Source organism: Ambystoma mexicanum, chromosome 4q, assembly GCF_040938575.1.
Source record: "Ambystoma mexicanum isolate Mex_15411 chromosome 4q, UKY_AmexF1_1, whole genome shotgun sequence".
Classification (NCBI taxonomy): domain Eukaryota; kingdom Metazoa; phylum Chordata; class Amphibia; order Caudata; family Ambystomatidae; genus Ambystoma; species Ambystoma mexicanum.
The window spans coordinates 900,352,626-900,375,085 of record NC_090928.1 but is presented as its reverse complement, the minus strand read 5'-3'; the positions used below and the strand labels follow the sequence as shown (position 1 = coordinate 900,375,085).

Genomic DNA, 22,460 nt, shown 5'->3' with positions numbered 1-22,460 from the left:
ACTGATTACATGAATTACATAACTAACTGTTAGAATATGACTGGCTAACAAGGCAACACGGGTGGGACTTGGCCTTTAAAAAAAGCTGTTTTAGCGGCCAGAAAAGAGTTCCTAAAAGATTTCACCTAAGGCTATGCTACACTGAACCACGAAGGAGCAGTGGCTGAAAGGCGCTGCTGGCCCACAAGATCCTAGGCACTTTGCTACTTTCTACAAATTTTTAAGGTTAGCTTCAATCATTTTTGGAGAAAACACTAATTTATGAAGTTGAACTGCCTTGGAAACAATCAGCAAACAGCTTTCAGATGTCTTCTAACAGAGTGTTAAACTGCTCATTGGGTAAACATTGACGCTTTGCCAGTTTTTGTTCTCTACTATTTCAATCGTCCCTGTGCTGGTGAGACACCGAGTTTAGGACCTGTGTTGCCCCTTATACATTTTGGCTAGGATAAGTAGATCTATCAAAGCACAGAGGACGGGCGACTGGAATCCTTTACATGGAGATTTAAAATGTTTTGCCTGTAATCTTTTTTGATCCTTGACAATAGATAGCCTTTAGGCTGTTCTTAGCTAACTACCCACAGAAGGCATGGACATTTTCCCAGCGTTTCTAGCCCTTTACACCTAATGGGTTATCCAGAAGTTGGTCTCAATAACCTCACATATACCTTGCCTTGCCAATCCACAGCATCCCAATTGTGAGTTTGATTTTAAGTTTTACTGGGCCACAATGGCTACATACACATGCGATTGGTAGTAGGTAGATTTTAACATTTAGGGTATCTACTGCAATACTTTATTGTTAATATTAGGAACTTTACATTGCTTGACTGTTCTATTTCTAATGCTCATATATTATCTCTACAAGAAACAAATATACATGAAATACTAAACAAAAGAGTGAGAGAGAGCATTATCAATGTGTTTATATTCATGAGTATAAAAAGACACTATATTGCAAGTGCAAACACATGTCAGTTTAGTGATAAAACTGCAGGGAACGTATGGATAACATCTTAGGTTTATCATACACAAAAGGCTAGTGAACATAGATTCAGCCAGAAGGTGGACCCACCACAATATCGATATTCAATAGTAAGCCTGTCAGGTGCTCTGAGGTAGTAGTTTCTCTTGCACTAAATCACAGGGACTAAATTTCGCCAGAGTCTTGCTCCAGGTACAACACTATTCTCTGCTTCAAAACCTTCCGCAGGCGGGTATTCAGACTGCCTTTGGGGTGGAGGTTAGGCTCCGGCATGCAAGGCATGATGAACATCATGACACCTCCCATAGACATCTATTGAACTACACAACATTTTGCTGTCATTCAGTATCTGACCTTTGGAGACGGGTGAAGCCTTTTCGCTTCACTTACTTTTCTAAACTTGTCTGTTTGGGGGCAGATCACTGATCTGTCCCAATGACAATCAGTGCAGGGGAACTCCCTTATGAATTTCTCAGTTTTTTTACACTGCATCCTTCGCCTTACATTGATTAGCTGGTAGGGATCCTTGAGTAGCTGGTAGGGATCCTTTGTATCTCTAACTTTGTTTTTTGGTAACTTTTGGTTATTTGCATGATGCGTCAAACGGGCTGGTGAAAGCAGATATTTTTCTACCATGTTTCTTTTTATTCTTGCATACACTCTTGCATTTTACTGCTTAATGCCATTTTGAGTACCACATACTCTAAAATGGGCATGCCCCGACATTTTTGCCGTCCTATGGCAATCTTGTATTTCGGCCTTCTTGCTGCCCTCTAAGGGACATATTTGCCATGTATGATAAGCGCTTTCCTGGGCAAACCCAAACAGTGTCTGTTGATGGGAAGATGTTTTGGCAGGAGACTGTCATGATTGGACAGCCGCTGTCCGTTTGAATGGTGCAGGTTGTGATGAATCCTGCGGAGTCCTCACAAATGCCCTACCGAAAGTCTCCTCCCAGGTGGCTAGGGGAAGGCAGCCACTATCTGATCCAGAGCCTAGGGGTGGTATTAGCTGGGAGGATCATCTGGGAGTAGAAGGACCCCGGTGGTCAGAAGACAAATACTGTAATTCATGGGGTATCCAATTCACCTGCTCTAACAGTCCCAACAATATATATTTCCTGGACCTCTCAATCACCAATTCGGACTCTGGATTCATAACCAAAACCTTTAGAAAAAGTACTTCAGTAAACTCTGTTTTACACGCAGATAGCTGCCACAAGAAACATGTCATCACAAACATACCTAAGGGAGAACTAATAAGAGCTTGACGTAATTGTACGACTCGTCAAGACTTTGATTCTGAAAGCAGACTAATCCAAGCCAGGTTTGCACAAAGAGGTTACAATGCCAAACAGGTGTTAGTCACAGCGGACCAAGTCAGCAAACTTAAGAGGCATGCCTTACTCAAACCCAAAACTGGAACCACAAAACAAGGAGCCTACAAGATTCTCCCTATCACCAGATACAACCAAGACAGTCATATTCTTTACAAGATTTTGAAAAGACATTGGCACCTTTTGCATCTGGATATTACCAATTGGATTGACCCATTTCCCAACCTTACGTTCAGTAAAGGGATCACACTTAAGAATACGCTTAGCCCATCTTTCATGCGCAACTAAGCGCGGCAATCAACCTGGCTAAGCCAAGATCATCTAAAAGGTTTTCGCAAATGCAGCAGCTGCTCAATGTGCTGCTCAATGTGCCCATACGCACTTGAGACCCCAAATGTGGCATTCAATTTCAACCAGGTTCACCAGATTGACACGTTCATGAATTGTAACACTAAATTCTTTGTTTATTGTATTATTTGTGTATCCAAAAAAAAAAAATACATTGGCAGCACTATCAGACCGCTAAAGACTCGGAGAACATTGGTCAAGCATTGCCAGTCAGGATGTCAAGTTTCCTCTTGCCAGCCATTGGCAGAAATACCATCAAATGGATCTGAAATAGAATATAAGATTCGTAGGGCTCGCAAAAGCAGTTCTTCCCCCAAGAGGGGGCAACCTGACTTTGATTCTCTGCAGACTTGAAGCCAGACTTGTATGTAAATACAGGACCGTTTATTGTGGCCTTAACTCAGATCATGAGCTAGCGGTTTTCTTATAATTTGTTAATCGTTACTATTTACTATAAGGTTCGTAATATGCCTCTTGTGGGTTTAGAAATCCCCACCATTAGTTGTATACGCAATCATATTTTCCACCAATTTTTTCCTTCTTTCTTTTATTCTCTTTATCTCCTTATCTTTCCTCTTTGTTTACTAAACATGACTATCCACATGCCATGGTGCAATTATGCCTCCGTGGATTGCCCACAGTAACCAATCATCCATTAACTTAATTATTAATCTTTTTCTCCACTCCCTACCAACGTCCCATGATAATGGGCAATGGGCGACGTGTACCACAACCATCGGGTTAATTACGTCCCCTGAAATGAGAGCAATTTAAGATATAGGACGCTATGAATTTTCCTTCTTTCTCCTTCGCCAATGGCACCAACATAAACACTCCCTGGATTTCTCAGCACTCTGGGGTGAATGCCATATTTTAATGAGCCAGGAGACACCCCTGGACAATACACCCCCTATGCCTCGCTTTAACTGCTTTCCACTCCAAGATGGCGGTCCCCCAAGCTGATGCTACTTGCGCCTACGCACCTCCCTAGCACACACGCTAAAACTAATCAGTCAGCCCGAGCAAAAGCGCGTGTGGGGACCAGCTTTTTGTGTAGCAGACCACCCAGGTAAGATACTTTGCTATGGCCCCTTGGACGGCTGTCGAAATGCAGCCGTCCCTCGTAACTTTCAGTGCTAGAGGCAGCCTCACGGGCACAGGCCTGTCAGACCCTTAACGCAATTTTCTCTCTTTTTCTCCATTGTGATCCCGCATTTGTGGTTATCCCTGTTATTGCCATTTTTTCGACTTAACACGCACAGCTCGACTCTTAACTTAAGAGTATGCTGCAACAGCGAAGAATTTGACAATACGAGGTATGTCTGAAATTACACGGTATTACCTGTCATGTACTACACAGTGGATCATATATCAGTGCATTACATATTTTAACCCCACTTTGTCATGGGGAATTACATGCCAGCCTGCTAATGCCACCATTGCACTTTTGCAGATATAGCTTCCAGATGCTAAAGCACTGATACAAGCATCTTTTCTAACCACAAGGTACATTTTAGTCTTTGTAACTACATCTGATTTGGTTTCTGAAACCCTACCTTATCATTTGGGATTGTGATTTCTAATTCTGTTGTTGTGTTCTCCACCCTCCTCCATTTCTTTTTTTCCTCTATTGGGATGCAACAACTGAAACTACCTCTGATTCGTGCTACATCTGCATTGCTTCAAAATTGATGGTATTTATGCCTTAAATGTACTCATTTGGATTTGCTATGAATTCTTTACCCATATGTATTGACGTTATTTGAAAATGTCACAATATGATATCACGTGGTGTTTACCACACATACAATTGGTGGTTCTGCTGCCTGCCCCACGTGGACCTTAACACACATAATTATGTTGCTTCTATGATTGGATAACTGGTTGGGTCGCTATTCCAACCCTTCCCCCTGCCCCACTTCCCCCATTATGTTTTTTCTTGATGAAATCGGACGTAATACCCTTAATTGTGTAAACTCTAAAAATAGATGCTACTCAAGGCTCGAGCCAAGCTGTGAGACATTAGAACATTGACTAACTACATACCAATATTCATTGACCCCAAAATACAAATAGGGGGACAGTTGTACAATCAGAGAGGGTCACTCTGTTCAAAGGACGTTCATTCGATATCAGTGAAATTATGGCTGGGGGTCTACGCAGCAAATGCAATGAGTTAGCCTCACTGTCCATTGCACCCCAACTGTCATCACTTGGTATCGATGCGACGGTGTGTAGAGGTCGACCTTCTTACATGGAACCCCCTGTATTGGATGTAGGAATTTTAACTATCACGGGAGATGAAAATCATCAGCCTGTTCCACTATTGCATGCTGTGATGATTCATGACACTGAAATAAATCCCCCCCTCTGCCATCTCTCCTGTAACCGTACACTGCTATAAGAGGAAATCCAGTTTATCAGGACGGTCCTGTGCACTGGCACAGGAAAACTGTGCATTATCTCTACAGATGGATCAATCTTCTGAAGAGCTCCATGACTCCACTATGAAGAATATGATCGCTCTTGATGAAAACATATCTCGAGCTATATGCACATTAACCCCGTTAGTATGCACTCCTACGAAAAAGCATTGTTGGCCACCTGCATGCATGATAGGCAAACATAACCTCGATAACATTCATGAAAAGGATTCGTATCAGAATATTAACAATGAAGAGTTGCCACCGCGACTATCCTATTCTCCTGAATCTATTGATGCACCTATTAGATCTACGCAACTTGATCTATCAGAAGTAAATACTCGTTCTATTGAGAAGGATGTGCAATCTCTGTGTACCTTTCCAGTGATCATTAAGATACTTGATCTACTAGATAAGGGACATGATTTGACCCACCTAGAGTTAAAAAATTTCAAAGTGACATTACAACATCTTAGCTCTCAAATGGATAAGATTGAGGGATTTATCATAGCCGCTGAAACTTTAAGATCTATTAATAATCCTGCGACTCCCTTGCTATTGGCGCAATCAGGCAATCAGTCTAATCATGAAACAGGATTAATGCCCACCTCACTACCAGATCCTTCCCCCAATGGTCAAAGATGCAATTGCTCCCAAGAAATTACTGAATTAAAAACATTGGTTGAGGCATTAAACTTGATAATTTCTATGCATTTTGCATCAACACCCCAACGTGTCAATCCTCCGGATACTCCCTCAGCACTTGTGCAAGTACTCAATGAGCAAAATCAGGGAACTAAGGATGACTCCCACGTTGAAGAAAATCTGTCTTTTATGTCACGACATGTAAAAAGAGCACACCTGCGAGCAACGAAAAGATCTCTTAAGAGGAGGAAAGAGGCCACGACCAAAAAGCGATGCGATAAGATGAACAAGAATGTGATAATAAAATCATCTGACCCACTTAATATCATAGGCCCTAAGGGAGCAATAGTTATCTCTGATGAGGAAAATATTGATGTTCGGCAGTTATCTAAGGAAAGTCAAGAAGCACTTACATCTATGTCAAGTGTGAAAGAAAAACTAGCACTGGGGACGGAAAATCCCTTAATGCCTTCTATCACATGTAAAAAAACAATGGGAAAGTCAAATCTCGATCCTAAACCCAGTGATTCTATAAGTAATGCTGCATCAGATACTGCTGAAATAGGAATCAATGAAGCAGGGAGAAAAGGGATTAGAACAGCTACGATCACTAACATTAAACCTAACCTAAACAGCTACTTCCCAATTGCGGGGAGAAGCTGTTACGACTAGGAAGGTTAGCTCACCTGAACAACTTACTGTTACACCCACAACTGGTACAAATATGCAGATGGCAAAATTATATAGTACTGTTCGCTCCCAGGCACCTCGTACCCTACCACTGATAACAAAGATATGTAACATTGGGAATACACCTAATGCAGCAAATGGCACGGGAAAAGTTGCACTCACAGAAGTTTCAGCTGTAATGGTCGAATCTAACAGTGAGACAGCTAAAAATTATAATGTCGAGGCAATTTTGCCAAGCCTGAATGTGATGGAGGAATCCGCTCCCTACTCTAATATGAAAAGCTCTACTGAGAAGGAGAATGCTAGAAATATTTTTGCCAATAATCTTATTCCCATACATGGCCCTGCCTTAAGCCGAGCTCTGCCTGATCACTTCAAGATGGATCCTATTAGGAATCCCAATGACCCACTTAATATTCTGGAAAAAGCCCTCCAGGAAGGGACTTTTAGCGTAGAAACATTGCAGCAGTTGTCAACTTATTTAACAGTGGAGGAGGACGCAATGGAACGCATATCGCATCCATGCTTGACAAATAGAAGTACTGTGAACACTGAGATTGCCCCCTGGGAATTTTTGAGAATTGCCCATGGAGGGAGTAACTCGAAGTCAGAAAAGCCTATTTATTCTGCTCCACTCATACACTTGACGTCATCTCAGGGTATAAATCCTCCCTCACTGCGAATTGGAAGCAATAATCACACATCGGCAAATAAAGTGAATGAAACACTTTATTTGGTCGGCTTCGAAGGGGATGCAAATATTTTGGATGGGACGCGTATTAATCGATCCTTCATCCTAGCTCTTTTTGCTCGCATTCCACAATTGAGAATTATTCAATCAGAGGATATTCTGAGAGTATCCATAGATCAGACAAATAACTATAGAGCTGTATGCTATCTTAGCTCAGAAACTATTCAAAGATTCCTCTGGTCTAATAGGGAACAGATGACAAATCATGGCGTCAGGCTATTTATTTTTGAACTGGAATCAATTGCAGATGATTTTCTAGCTTATGCAGATCCTAGATTTGCCAAGTTACTGACACCTGAAGGGATTGCTAATGCAACCAAGCCTAAAGCTGATCTCGAATTGCAGGCCTTATTTTCTCAGGTGGGAAAGTCAACTGATATGCCGTGGCTAGAACCATTGTTTAATGCCATTGTGGGGGTGCCCAAACGGCCCGTTAGCTCATAGCCCCCTGACAAAACCCCTTTTAAAGTACTCTCATGGAATACATGTGTTTTTTTCTAATCTTAGGTCATGGTGCTCATCGTTATCGCCTGTGAATCATCCAACTATTCTGATTCTACAAGAAACAATGCAGATGAATATCCTCACCATGTCAGGTTACACCACATATTCTGTGCCTGCAAAGAGGTCTCAACAGGGCCGTCCCAGTGGGGGGCTTGCAATGTCAATTGATAATTCCGTTACTTTAAAATCGAAATGGATATGGGAATCTCAGAGTTTGATGGGTGCATTAGTTGAAACCCAATTGAAAATGACTCCACATATTTTAATACTATCGTTATATTGGAATCCAGTCGTAGTGGAAATTGATGCAATATTGGAAGAACTTGATGACTGTCTTTTAAATATAACTAAGAACTATCAGTCGATGGAAATTATCCTCAGCTGGGATTTCAATTGTGATTGTAGTGTCCGACGCGGAGATGGAATCATTGAGTCCTCTGCCCTATCATCTCAAAGGGGATCGAAATTTAGATAGCTCCTGGGGGATTGTGACATGGATATTATAACTAATGGAGATGAAAAAGCTTGGAATACTTGGCCACGGGGTAATAAGGTATCTAATAGATTTCATATTTACCACAAGGATGCTTACTGCTTTTACGTCACGCCTACAAACTAGTCAAATTTCAGATAGCGACCATGCTCGAATTTCTTGTACATTTAATATAGAATGTGATCTACTAGCCCTGGAACCAGCTTTAGCTTTCGTAGAGGTTGATCGCCCATTGATATCTGTTCAATGGAACCATAACTTGTGCCTGCAATTTGTTAACTATGTTTCGACTGAGCTATGCGCTCTCACCCATTTGAATACCCATGATATAAGGTCCACAACTCAGACCCTCACGGATTTGCTTAAGAAAGCACTAGCTCATTTTAGCAAAAAATATACCATGGCAGAACATCGCCATCCGTTTGAGGTTTCATGTAACCTGTTAAAAAGAGAAGAAAACAAGGCACTAAGACAACTTAAAATAACTTCTTTGGGAACATTGCAATATCAAAATAAGCGTTTACAAATATTGAAGTCCTATAAGCGGAATCTTAGGCATGCTTGCATTCTGAACTATAATAGGGAGAACTGCAACCTTATAAAAGCTTTAGTAACCCATGATACTCGTGTGATCTGGCGTACTTTACGGAGTGGTGTCAAGCGCACTACACTGGTCAAGCATAACTGTATATCTGATCATGAATGGCGAGCCTTCATAATAGATATATGTTACCTAGCCAATTTGAAGCAGTTCCCAAAGTCCAGTATTGCTATAGTAAGATTGCCCGATTGGTTTGGTCTTTGAAGGATATTAAATGGGCAATATCGAAACTCTCCTTCTCTAAATCTGCTGGCCCAGATGGCCTTCCACCGTGTCTTTACAAAGCCGATCCTGAATTTTGGGCGGTATTTCTAAAAAACAAATTTCAATCAATTATTAACACTGGGACTATTCCCTCGACATGGACCACTGCGAACATTGTTCCCATTTTCAAAAAGGGCAATCCTGCCCTTGCACAGAATTACAGACCCATCTCATTGATCAATAATGATGCAAAACTGTTCTCTGTCCTTCTCTTACGTGAATTAGGAAAATTCATAGAAGATAATGACCTGTATTCAAGATTCCAAACAGGCTTTAGGAGGGGTATGAGTGCTTCCTTGAACGCTGCTATTATGGCTCACATGATAGAGGGCACTAGAGGAAGGAATGCACAATCCGCCTATGTAGCGATGATAGATATGTCATCTGCATTTGACAATGTTATACGAAATCTTCTGTGGAAAAAAATGAGAACTATGTGTATTGCATCTGTTTTACTCTTCTGGTTCATCAAACTTCGCACTAATACTTCATACAACATTAAAATCTCAGCAGATGGACGCACTACAGAACCAATTAAAACTTCAATTGGCCTTAAGCAAGGATGTAACCTTGCAGCAACATTCTTTAAGGTCTACCTCGCAGACTTAGAGACAAAGAATGGGAATGCAATAATTTATTTTCAGTGACAGTAGGATCTCTTTGCCTGAAATGGATGGCATTTGCAGATGATATTGCTATCTTCGACCCTACACTGGCGGAACTACAAAGGAAACTCCTTTTATTCGAGAGATTTGCAACTGCACATAACTTGACCCTTAATCCAGCAAAAACTGCGATTATAAGATTTGGAACTAAACAGAATAGTAAACGTTTTGAATGGGAGATTATGAAAACTAAAATACCATGTGTCACAAGTTCGAATCTACTTAGGATATAACCTTCCAAAACAGAATTCTAAAAAGGTTTGGATGAAACTAATTAGAGATAAGGTCCGCCCACTGTTATCTCAACTAAAAATGATCTATCGAAAAAAAATTTGAAAATTTTCTCTCATGCCCATGTTAGACTTTCTAATGTTGAAAATAGAAAATGTTATCCTTTATCTTCTTGACATCTGTTTATGTGACATGGGTGTTATTCTGGATAGTAGTCAAGGGACAATGATTAAAGTACTATGCAATGACCTATGTCGGTTCCAAATGCAGTGATTAGACATGAATTTGGGCTTGTGGATTTATCCGGACGCTGGAAATGGCGCCAATTATGTAGATATGAAAAAATATGTTTTCCTCCAAATAATTCTTTATATGAAGATTTGTGTGAAATGAAGGATTCCTCTAACTTGGTCTCTTTTTGTCAATATCAATCAAATATGGATCAGCTATTGAACTCATTGAATATATCTATCAAAGATGTACATCGACGACCGGCTTATGCTAAAAAGAAAACTGTTTGAAGAAGATTGGCGGTTGACGATAGAAAGGATATTGACTTATATCCTCAGGAATGATGACGCATTCACTTAACTACGATTGCCGAGATTTGAACATGTTGTATTATTCCCATGCAATAATACCAGAAATGCATTCATACGGTTTAGAATTAACCTGTACCATACCAAGGAAAGAATTGCAAATTGGAGTAATAATGGTGCCATACAAATGAACTGCCGCTTTCCTGAATGCAATGAGCCTCAGGAAACCTTAAAGCATCTAATTCTCGAATGTCCCCATTTTAAAGATATGCGTACTAATCGCTTGATGAAATTTGTTAACATCGACTTTGAGGACTGTTTGCAATCTCTTTGGGCACGTATGATGCAGAGTACGCACAAACCTCTTGTCTTTGAATTGGTCAGTTTATGTAGGTATATTGAAAAGGAACTTCTTAACTATGTCATATAGATGTTAAATTCAACAAGAAATTGTATTTATATGGTAAGATGAAATAATTGTAAATGTACGTATTTTTATTTGTTTTTATATAGACAATTTTATTTTTTGTAAAGATTCTACTTTTGTAATTGAACCATATACAAATAAAAAAAAAAAAAAATCTCAACAATATCATTTTGTGATTATTTTTTTATTTATTGTTTAAAATTCAACAGCCTCAGATGAAGAGCAAGGACTGCTCGAAACACGTGTCAGGATGTTTCTAATCACAATAAATCTGCAATTTCAGCAGTGTGCACCTTCCTCTCTTTTGTGTCGGCGCAGAGAAACTGAACATTTTTTACTTTCATTTTTATAAGAACCAACATTTTCAAAGCCAAGAGAAGGCAATTAAGAAACCAGTTGTTTGTAAACCATATTACCAAAGTGAGAAAGAAGCAAGTGTTGTCAAAGATCTAAACAAGCATTACCCAAGCCAAAGAAAAGCGAGTTGGAGCAAAAGTCATTATCAGCAGTGTGTTAATATAGGAGTGAAAAAAAAAGAGTGGTAGGAGAGTTGCCTTCTTATAGAAAGTATTCAGGAAGAGAGGAGCATAACCTGCATTGCATGTGGCAATCACAAGTTTCATGTCTTTCCAAAAGAAGCTGTCAAAACTAATGTTGTGGAAAGTTGTTTGAAGTCAACTTTACCACAGAAGTACTTGTAGTAATGTTAGAAGTTTTCATTAGTTCTGGCAGGCGAGTATACCAGGGCAGTGACTTTGTATTGGTAGAACTGGTAGGTGAGTGAACGAGGTAGAAGTCATCAAAGTACTGTGTTGTGGTTAAAGACTGAAGAAGAAGTGGCAATACCACTAAACTATATTAGAGCACCCTAGTGGTGTTTCTGGGAAGCTGATTGGTCAATCTGCGGGCTATACACACTGATATAGCCCACAGATTGATTACAGCCCGCAAATCGGGTGTTTGCAAAGCAAGCAGCGTCCACGTTGTATTCTGCAACATTGAAGCTGCTTGCTTTGGTGTATATGAAAGTGTTCATATACACTAGCGGTGCATATGAACACTTTAATACACACCAAAGTAAGCAGCTTCAACGTTGCAGAAAACAACGTGGAAGCTGCTTGCTTTGGTGTACATGAAAGTGTTCATATACACCACACGGGTATATATGAACACTTTCACATACATCGAAGCAAGCAGCTTCAACGTGGTATTCTGCAACGTTGAAGCTGATTACTTTGGTTTATATGAATGTGTTCATATACACTCATGTTCTCAGCAGCATTTTTGTAAAATAACGAATATGTCGTTATTTTACAAAAATGCTGCTGAGATTTCAGGATTGCGCCCGTTATGACAAACGGGCGCAATCCTGAAGGTGCACTGTTGTGCACTACGAGGACGCCCAGGCCCACTTGACAATTCTGGTGGAGCTTGGGCGTACTGATTTGGTGCAGTGAATCCTGCTTTTTAGCACATTCACTGCGCCAAGTTCAGAATCAGGCCCTGGGGGTGTTCTAATAGCTTTATAGACCTGCAGCTCGGGCCGTACCGGGCGTTATGGGCCCTAAGCTATATTGTGAACTGTTGTGGAAGCATCCTGACAAAAAGCCTTTTGTTGATACAGATGAACTGTGGAATTATTCTAGTTTGCTAAGAAGAAGTTGTGTTGAGCTCTCTGCTACAAGTGGGGAGACAAAGACTTGCTAAATATTTTGAACTGTTGGTGATGGTCTAAAGGAGAGACTGGCTGAAGCAAGAAGAACCTTTAACATTAGAACATTGTTGCACGAAAGAACTTTCCTATTGTTGAACTAGTCATTGGAAATCCTGGTTCAATATGGGGAAGGGGAATTCACCCAGGACACAAGGAGAAACAGTGATCAGGGATCGGTTATATTTGAATTGCCATACATTTCCTTGTTAAGTTTATTGTACGTACATGTGTGAGGGACAGATTCATTTTGTTAGAGTGTTTCCCTTAGTTTATTTTGATAGGTAGGGAAATCCTCACCAGGGTACGGATGGTGAGGCATTTGTCAAACCCAATTTTGAGTTAATAAATATAATTTTATGAAAAACCTGTACAAAGTTGTCCGCCACACATTTCTGACCCCTCACTAGATCCTTACCACTGGTGACGTGGGGCAACTCCAGCTCGAATCCTGTATAAAAGGAAGAGTTTTGTAGCCATTCATCAAATCGTCGTTGAAGGCAAGATCCCTATGAAGAGGAGCATCTCACTGAGGACCTGGAACTCATTGGTGAAGCAATCGAGCAACTGTCAACAGTGAAACCCTGATCCTTTCCTGATCTCCAGAAGGCCTCAATCAGTACTCCGACCCCTGGACCAGTGGGAACAACCATTCTCAAACCCTGCTTGAGGATCCAGCCTATCGAAGCCTTCAGAGGTTTCTCAGAACCATCCTGTGGGCTGACCAGCTTCCTCATTGGCTACCTTGCTGCATTGTATGCCCTCCAGAGTTCAAACTTGGGGCTCTGCAGATCCTCTACTTGTGAAAATCAGTAGCCTCCCACTACAGTTATCGTTCTGCAGGACCCGCTTCTTTGTTTCCAACACACAGGTCGACTTCTGCAATTTTTTCACAGTGGCCATCGCTGATTTTTGCCTAGATTGTGTGCTCTGAGGTCGGCAACAATGTTTTTTCATCATGCCAGGGTTATTGAGTTGTCCAGTGCCAGGCACCGTCTTCTCCATAGTGAAGAACTGTCGACTAACTGGACCTAAATCTTGACACAGAAAGTGACCTCTGCACCAGTGACCTCCATACCCCCTTCAACTGAAATAAGAGCCTTTAAAGACTCCTAGCCACCTGAAAAGAGTTGAATTGTCGTGTGACCCTAAGGGCACCAGGCGCCATCTTTACTAGCTACAGACAGACTTTTAAAATGTAATGCCTTATTTCTTAAGTCTGTGCATTGTGTTTAAAATGCCTCTCTTTCCTACATAATACTTCTTTAATTTGGTTCTTGCTTAGCTTGTCCTTTTGGTTACTTGCTCTGCTATACTAATATTGCTAAGATTGTTTTAACTGTGTTCAAAAGTATATGGTTGGTGCTCTGTAGTCAAAGCACCCCAAAATTAATGTGTATATGTCAGCAGTTCAAGTTTAATCTGCAACTTACTTGTAGGTTTTAATTGCTAAGAGTTGTCCAACGCCAAAATAAATATGTTTATACATTCTGCCTAGCTTGTGTTATTAACAGTGCCCTATGAGTATCTCCTAGGTTTAAGTCTTACTGCTCAATCACTCTAAACTGAAAGAGTTTGGCTAGACGTTAGTGTCTTTACCTGTTCACCAGAATAGGGTGGCCTTTCAGAATCTGTCCACAGTGCAGATTCTGAAAATTCATTTTAACATTTAGGCAGACTCCTGAATCATAATTTGTCATGGAGAGGAACTCAGAGATGGACTCACTGTGAACCAAATCTCTTAGCAGAGCAGCATCTGGACTGCACTTCAATAACCATGCCTTAGGCGCTTTGTAGCTTTCATTTTCAGCACAAAAATAGACTACTTTAAGCAAAGGTAGGTACAGCAGCTGGCACTATTCCCTGTTTGTACATTAAAGGGAGAGCACATATGGTTGCTGGTTTGACATTAATCCGGGATTCTCCCAAAAGCTAGTTTCTGATTTTAAGGGACTTCAGTTACTAGAAGGCTTGGAAAGTCTACTGGTGAGCAAACATTAATGCATAACAGGAGTGGCCTCTAGGATAAGAGGATAACAGATCATAACATATAATAGAGATTCTGGTTTCAAGGGTAACATTCACTAAGAACATTTTCTTGGTACTAACCGGCCAAGGTGTTTATTTCCACAAAATCCGCAGACTCCTGCTCATTCATCTGAACTGAAAAGGAAACTTGCTGGCCCAGCAGCCATGCACTGATGTTGCTCGCCATCCCTTCTTGGTGAATCAAAAAGTTCAACATGTATGAAGCGGTAACACAATCAAAATGCTTTGTGCTGGTACTAAGGTCCATTGCTGCCTGCAGCAGAGCCTGGAACATCTCAGGAGCCTAAAATAGAGTAATCAAGAAGATGCAATTACATAAAATGGAATACTGCACTTGCCAATACTGTATACTATTTACACTCAAATGAAATGATTTTTAAAGTTGTGACAGGGCAGCGCGTCACAAATAACCATGCTGACTCTTATGGAAAGTCCAAGGGTGTTTTATTTACAAACTTAATGGTCAAAATTGCTGCTTCTGGTTTTGATTCTTAGGGACTGAGAATGATTCGCGCTAGGGCCGTCCCTTTCCACTCTCAACCTCCCCAGGCCTGCGACCCAACTAACAGCCCCAGACGTCCCTACCGGGTTGTTAGTAAACTACTGATCGGTAACACGTATCTGTTCTTCTGACTATGACTATAGGTCTTTCCCCAAGACGCTATCTGTCTCCCTAGCAAATGTCTAACTTTCCCTTTTATATCGTGGGTTAGTGTCTCCGGGAATAGGGAATGGCGCCTTCGTCCACCCAGTATCACGCTCACACCTTTCACAGTCTCTCACTTCTGAACCATTACTATACTGAACCTTTTAACTGTTCTCCTCCCACCACGTTACTATCCCTCTAATCTCACACACTGCCTTTCCACCTCCACCCTGCGATCTTACTTTCTTTCACACTCCTGTTCCAACTACCACTGATATCTGCAACTACTCCTCTACCTCTGTTCCTTCCTGTCTCTCCCTCGCACTCCGCCCCATATTATTCTGCTAATACTAACTCCTATTTCCCCACTCAGTGTTGTTCCTCCCACTACTAACACAACTACTGTTCCCACTCTGCTACTACCACTACCTTTCTCTCCTACCTTCCCAGTTACTTAGGGATATGTTGCCCTGCACCTCTCTCTCACTATTATAGACACCAAGGGATATGGTGCCCTGATCACCCCCTATTACTAACTCCCCCTCTACTACTGTCCTGCGCTGGCTACTCCCAACACCTAACAACTCTACTCCCAACCAATACCATCTCTGCCACTACTACTACTCCCACTCCACTACTCCTGATCTATCTCTACTGCTTACATCTCTCTCTCTCCCTCTCCCTCTCAAACAAACACTCCAAACAGCTCACCCTTAACAATAGCCTCCGCACTACAGTCGCTCTTGCCTCCTCTGATCTTTTGAACGTCCTCATCCGCCACCGATCATCACTCAACAGCAGACCACACCAAACAACTCCCAAGCTTCCTCTTATATATCCCTCCCCCTCTCTGGATTGGCCACTTACCCTACCAATGGCTTACCTTGCTTTTAAGGGGTGTGACAGGGGAGGGCTTGGGAGGTTACATAAGGGCTTTAAGCCCTGCCCATATTTCTATGCAGCTTTGTGGTATTAGGGAGTTTCTCTTGGTGAGCTGGCTCTACTTTTCGGGTCTTTGGTTTGTCTTGCGAGGATGTTATGCAGAGCGACGCCATATCCTGCCTTAGTACCGTTCTGGCAGGTAAGGAGATAGTGGGAGGAGGCCTACATATTCTCTGTGACCCAGTGTTGTTGGGGTCGGGCTCCCTCCCACCCCTGGCACGGCTGGTTCAACGGCCCTGTCACAAAGTATATATCAAACAGCTTAAATCGGCAATGTACATTACAAGTAAGTTTTACAAATAAGAAAAAAGACATAGGCATTGACGTACGGCAAGTGGGGAGCACAACCAGGTTGGACATGAAGGATGGTCTTAAACAGCATGGTAACACCAAAAATAAACAGTCACACAGACATGACTTGTCTGTGATAGGTTTGCCCTTTGTTTTATGTTTCGAGGGGTTTCTGATTCCCTCAATCTTAGTCCCGGGCGGTGGGTTTTCTGCATCCTTTTTCCAGTGTTGGTTTTGATGGGTCCTAGAATGCTGTTGCCTGAACTTCTGCAGCATCCCACATAGACAGGTTTCTTCCACCAGTCTGCAGTACAATAGCAGCCTCAACACAAGATGGAGCTTAAGCCAGGACCTTCCTCCTGTTACCTTTTCCCACAGGTCTATACTTGGGTCCATGTCCCCTCTTCCACCTGGCACCACATTCTATTTCCTCCTTCAAACCTCCCCACCTCCTCTGTCCTCCCTGTCCAGTCTTGTTCCTCTTCCTGACTCGAGAACCTTCTCTGGTCCATCCAGCCTCCTTACTCCTTCCTAATTGGTCTGTCTACCAGGTCTTGAGGTTCTTCCTCGCTGGTGTATTACCAAACACCCTAAGCGTCTGCAAACACCTCCTCCAATTTACCAAATCCCGCTTCAAGATGTTCCACCTCTTCTTCCCCAATTTCTCAATATGTTTCAGCTATTCCCTAATCACTTCAAACACCTCCTTTTCCCTCTCTGGTCGCCAACCTTTCCTCCCAACTCTCCATATATACCCCACAGCTTCCTCCAACACAATCCTACTAACTGCTCCACCTGCCTTTTCAGAACTCTGAAACCACCTGACTGGGAACCTGGTTTTATATGGTGAGGTAAACACTCTGCCTCGGCTGTTCTGAGTGAGGTTTTGCAGCCGTTTTTCCTAAATTAATATTCCACTCTGATTGGCTGCTCCTCATAAATTCACCTGGGCTTTAATGGACTGTGAGGGGGTTGGACCCAACATTTATCAGGACTGTAGGCCCTTTTGGAAATTATACTCTGCCCTCTTACTGTAGAGCTCTGTGTGGAAAAACACAGCTCTCTTGGTTCCCTCTCATGTCTGCTCCACATCAAGGTGTCTTCTAATGGGCTGGAAGCTCTGGATTGCAGTGGGAATGTTTGTCCATGGCAGATGCCAACTGTGTCCCGAGTGGGCATAGATTCTGCCAGCAGCCCGTCATTTGTAGGTTTGTTCCATGGTAATGGGGTTCATAGGCTTCTTGGGGACATGTTGCCAGTGGTTTGTGAACCAGCACCACAGCTTCCTGCACTGGAAAGTGGAGCCCACGGGCCATTTCCATTATCATAGTGAACATGCCAATGCCCCTCACTAGACCATTTCATCATTAATAGTGAAGTGTTTACACATATGTGGCCTGTACATAAAACTGGGTGTTGATTTTCCTTTTCAGGGATTGATGTGTCTGAATACAGAAAGCTTTAAACTCTTGCACCTGGGGAGGGGGATCTGTTTTCAGTTCTCATTTGACTATTCCCTGCCACAAAACGGGCCCCCAGGGAGTGTGACCAGGGGATACTCTTAATCCTCTCCACTAAGTTGAAGAAACACCATCACCCTGAAGGCCTCCAGCGTTGAGCAGGGTCTCGCCCCAGGGTGCAGAAGAGCGTGACCCATACATTGCTGTAAAATACAAATATTCAAATATCATAACAAATGTATTTGCCTAGTGGGGTGGTGTGATCAACCTACTGTACCAAGACACACAATGCTACGTAAGTCAATGAAGAAGTAACATTTTTCACAGCAAACTAAAATGCATTACACCTAAAACAAATTGTTAAGAGCCCACACACATAGCTTGGCACACAATGGATGACATATTCTGCAAAGACAATAGAGCTATCGTCTGCTCACAAATACACGTTCCCTGGGAAGACCACTCATCTATCCTATTCACAATAATAACAGAAGCACCACCTCTTGCGGAACCGTCTGTCATGGCCCAACACCCTCAACTTTTAGTCAGATTCAGGGCCGACGGCTCCTCTGGCGATTGCATGACTGTGCGCCACAAATGAACCACAAGTTCCGGCATCCGGAGCGGCCGTAATGTCAACCTTACCTGATGCACGACCAATGCGATGCCAATGAAGATGCCAGCTCTGCTAACATGTAAGTAAAATACCCACAATACAAAGGCCCAGCGCTCCTCAACGGATCCTTCCCAGCGAGTGGTGTGCTCCTTCCTGGATTGGCATTTTTTCTTGGTTTCCTGACTCCTTGGCACCCGATTATTAGACTTACTTCTGGATCACGGCTTGTCTTGGCTTGGCTTTGACAGTAACGACTTCTGGATATCCTTTCTGGAACTAGCTTTGGTTCTGTCCCGCTAAAGGATTGTGAATTTGGCTTGAATTACCTTTGTTTACTCCTTCGATCTGCTGTTCTTCTGGACAAGGCTCTTTGGTTTGCGTTGCTGGACTTGCGATTTTGGGCCTTGCATCAACCCTTAGCTACTGTCCTTGTTCTATCTGGGTCAGGTCCTTGTGGATACTTTTCTTTTGGGCCCTTGAGGTCCCTATCAATTACACCTGGTGAGCCGACGCTACAAAAGGTAGGTTACCTAGCCAACGGACTCAGGATTTTGGTGGAAGGCGTGCCCACATAGGTTTCCAGTTTCACGTCATCCTCTCTAAGGTAGGACATTGGAAAAGGGAGATGAGGGAGTGTTGACTGCATATAACCATTATGTCCTTCTGTTTCCTTACAGCCTGAGAGACCAGTACCATACAACCCCACCTTTTCACCGGACTCCCGACAAAATTGATTTTGTATTCTGTTCATAGGAGTGCCGACAGGCGGGGGGAAAGTTTACCATCCTCCAGGGAGTCGGTCTTTCGTGGACGCTCGTAACACCATCCATTTGCCCCCTGACATGACCAGTCCCCGGAAAGATGTACAAATCAGCACGCTACTGGAAAGACTACTAGCAAACAAGCCAAACTTCTCTATGTGCAGATCAACAACCACATTGAATGATAAAATCCACAACATTCGTAACTGGATTACCTCTGGCTTGGAAAACATTGCTACAAAGAAACCTTTTTAAAACTCTCAAAAGAAGGAACTGGTAAAATTCACACCCAAACTTAACAGCCTGAAAAAAGAGGGTGGCCAGCAGTGGAGCAATGCGGACATAGGGCTCCAGTGCTCCCGGGTTGTAGTGGAAATCCTGTGAAAATCCGTACGGCAGATCCCCATGGTTTGATGTTGAAATAGGGGGATTGACAGCCGAGGTACTGGTGACTAATTTGATCCCCCTGGGAAGGTGAGAGCGGAGAAGAAACGGCGCGGCGGCCCGCTGGATGGGCGCCGGGCTACGACATGTCTAAGATGGCCGCCGGAGCATTCTGAGGTGCTCACCCGACACGGCTCAGGGGGAAGAGAGGAGGAGGCCCGGCGGCGGAGGGTACCGGTGGAGGTGGGGCTGGAAGCGTCCTGCCAGCCGACTGACGGTGGAGGTGAGCCCGCGGGGAAGAGTGCAGCAGGATCCGTGAGGAAGCTTGTCCGTTGTACGGCTCTGGAGTGCCCAGGAACGCCGTGAGGAGCCCTGAACGTGAGTGCGGATAGAGCCCGAAACAGGAGTGTGATCCGGGTGAAAAGGATCGTCTCCGTGATAGAGGAGGGAACCCCTTCGGTGAGGAGCCAGTCGGTGATCATCGACCTTGGGAGTGGCAGGGAGGAGCTCCGAGGTCTGGGAAGGCGGCTCCGGGAGGGGGCGGCGAGCGGTGCGGAGCCCTGTGTGCCCCAGCCCTAAGGCCAGGAGGAGAGCCCGGGGAGCAGCTGGAGAATTGAACTCTGAGGAGCCCTTCGGTGCGGAGGCAGTGTGTAATCGTCGACCTTTGGAGTGGCAGGGCAGAGCTCCAAGGTCTGGGAAGGCGTCGCCGAGAGGGGGTGGTGAGCGGTGGGGGGTACTGTGTGCCCCGGCCCCAGAGCCAGGAAGAGGGCCAGGGGGGCGGCTGCAGTATTGAACATTGAGGAGGTTGAAGTGGGACATCCGCCTAGGGACATGGCGTGGGTGTGCTGGGGGGGGAGGAGCCTACCGCATTGGGGGAGCTCTCGTTGGAGAGCCCCGGGCTTCCCCTAACAGCACAGCCTATAGCCAAAGAGTGGGCTAAGTGAAGAGAGGAGTAACGGCGACCTGGGCAACACGGGTGCGGGGAAGGTCAGTCCCCCCCCAGTAACCGAGGCTAAGACGGTGGAGAAGGAGCAACTAACCCATAACAGGGGTGGACCCTGAGAAAGGGCTGCCCGGTGGAACTGAGGAAGTTGGGGAGCCCTTACTGCTGCAGAGGACATAGGGGCTAACCTGCGGACATTGTGGTGCCTTGTCAAGGTTGGATATCAGCAGGGGCAATAAGTGAGACCGGACTTGGAGACGCAGATTGGGAGGCACTCTTGGGGACTCACGCGGTGGTGCGTTTGGGTCCCGAGGGGGGTGCCTCTACATCCGGTCCATCATGGGAAAGAGTCAGCAGCAGATGGACAGATATACAGAGGCAAAGGACAGGCTGCCTAAGGAAGAAGGATGGAGTGGCAGACGGAGGACAGATCTATTGGTGGCGAGGAAGGGGCAGTGACTTTGGACTCATTAATGGCGTCAATCCAGGCCTCATGAATCACTCTCCAGGAGAGCATCAAGGAGGTGGGGGTAGATGTCTCTTTGGTGAGGGCGGACCTCCGTAAAGTATGTGAGAGGGGTTCCATGTAATAATGTCGCCACAAAAATCTCGGAATGCAAAAATCTCTCTGAAAAATGGCCGTTTTTTGTGGCAACATTATTGCATGGAGCATGCGGGGGACACCCCCGCAACCCCCAAACCTTTTTTTTTTGCCCCTGTCCCCATATATATGGTCACCCAAATAATATCGCCACAACATTTTCCCGGCGATATAATTTACGGCGACCATATATATGGGGATATTATTACCTGATACCGTGAGAGGGTGACGGAAGTTGAACAGAGGGTCTCCACGGTGGAAGACGAGGTCCAGAAACTCAAGAACCAGGTGGCGGGCCTTGTGGGGGCGACCTGTCTGTTGGAAGTGAGAGCTGAAGATGCGGAGGGGCGCTCCAGGCGGTGTAAAATAAACTGGTTGGAGTGCCAGAAAGAGGTCCCAGTACGGAATTGTTTGTGGAAAACCTGATCCTTCAGGTGCTAGGCATCAAGGGGCTGTCTAAGCTCTTCAAGTGGAGAGGGCCCATAGGTTGCCGGGAGGACCTCTGCCGCCAGGTGCACCGCTGAGGGTAATAGTGGCTAAAATCATGAACTTTAGAGATTGAGATGCTATTCTGCAGGCTGCGCGGAAGGCGGGCAGCTACGAAGTTGGTCAAGCGAGGCTGCGGATTTTCCCGGATTTTACATTAGAGGTGCATCGGCTGAGGAGGTCGTATGACGCCGTGAGGGGGCGCTCCGGGAACATAATTTAAAATATTTGATGTTCTTTCCGGCAAGGCTGAAGGTGATATCGGGAGGGCAGTCATGGTTTTTTACTTCCCTGGGGGAGGTATGGGATTGGTTGGATAGGAGGGTACAGGGGACGGTATCCCAACTGGGGGGGGGGGGGGGTCTAAGGAGGGGCGGCAACAGGAGGGGGGGACTGAGTGAGGAGGTGAGGGGTAGGGGAGGGATCTTCAGGTATGTGTCATCTAGGGGCTGAGGTGGGCAAAAAGGCAAAAAAGGGGTGGGGGATCTTTGGTATTGGAGGTGTGACGCCGGGAGGGTGCGACACCCCCAGTTCTTATGACACTATTGGCTGCTAACCACATAAGATGAGGTGAGGCTGGGGTAGGTGAGTCAAGGGGTCTACAAGGGAGGGGGAGGGTTGTTCCCGCAGGGGGACCTGATGACCCACTGCAGCTGAAGGGTTCGGGG

General features: G+C 44.2%; 1 protein-coding gene across 4 annotated transcripts in view; it reads right to left on the bottom strand.

The window, feature by feature from the left end:
• The window catches only part of THADA (THADA armadillo repeat containing), a 2,999,906-nt gene that overhangs the window by 2,052,178 nt on the left and 925,268 nt on the right, over nucleotides 1-22,460 (bottom strand). For all 4 annotated transcript variants that reach the window (XM_069608464.1, XM_069608463.1, XM_069608465.1 and 1 more), the window contains exon 17: nucleotides 14,723-14,945. In XM_069608464.1, the coding sequence (XP_069464565.1) occupies nucleotides 14,723-14,945 (223 nt within the window). The remainder of the gene's footprint in view (nucleotides 1-14,722; nucleotides 14,946-22,460) is intronic.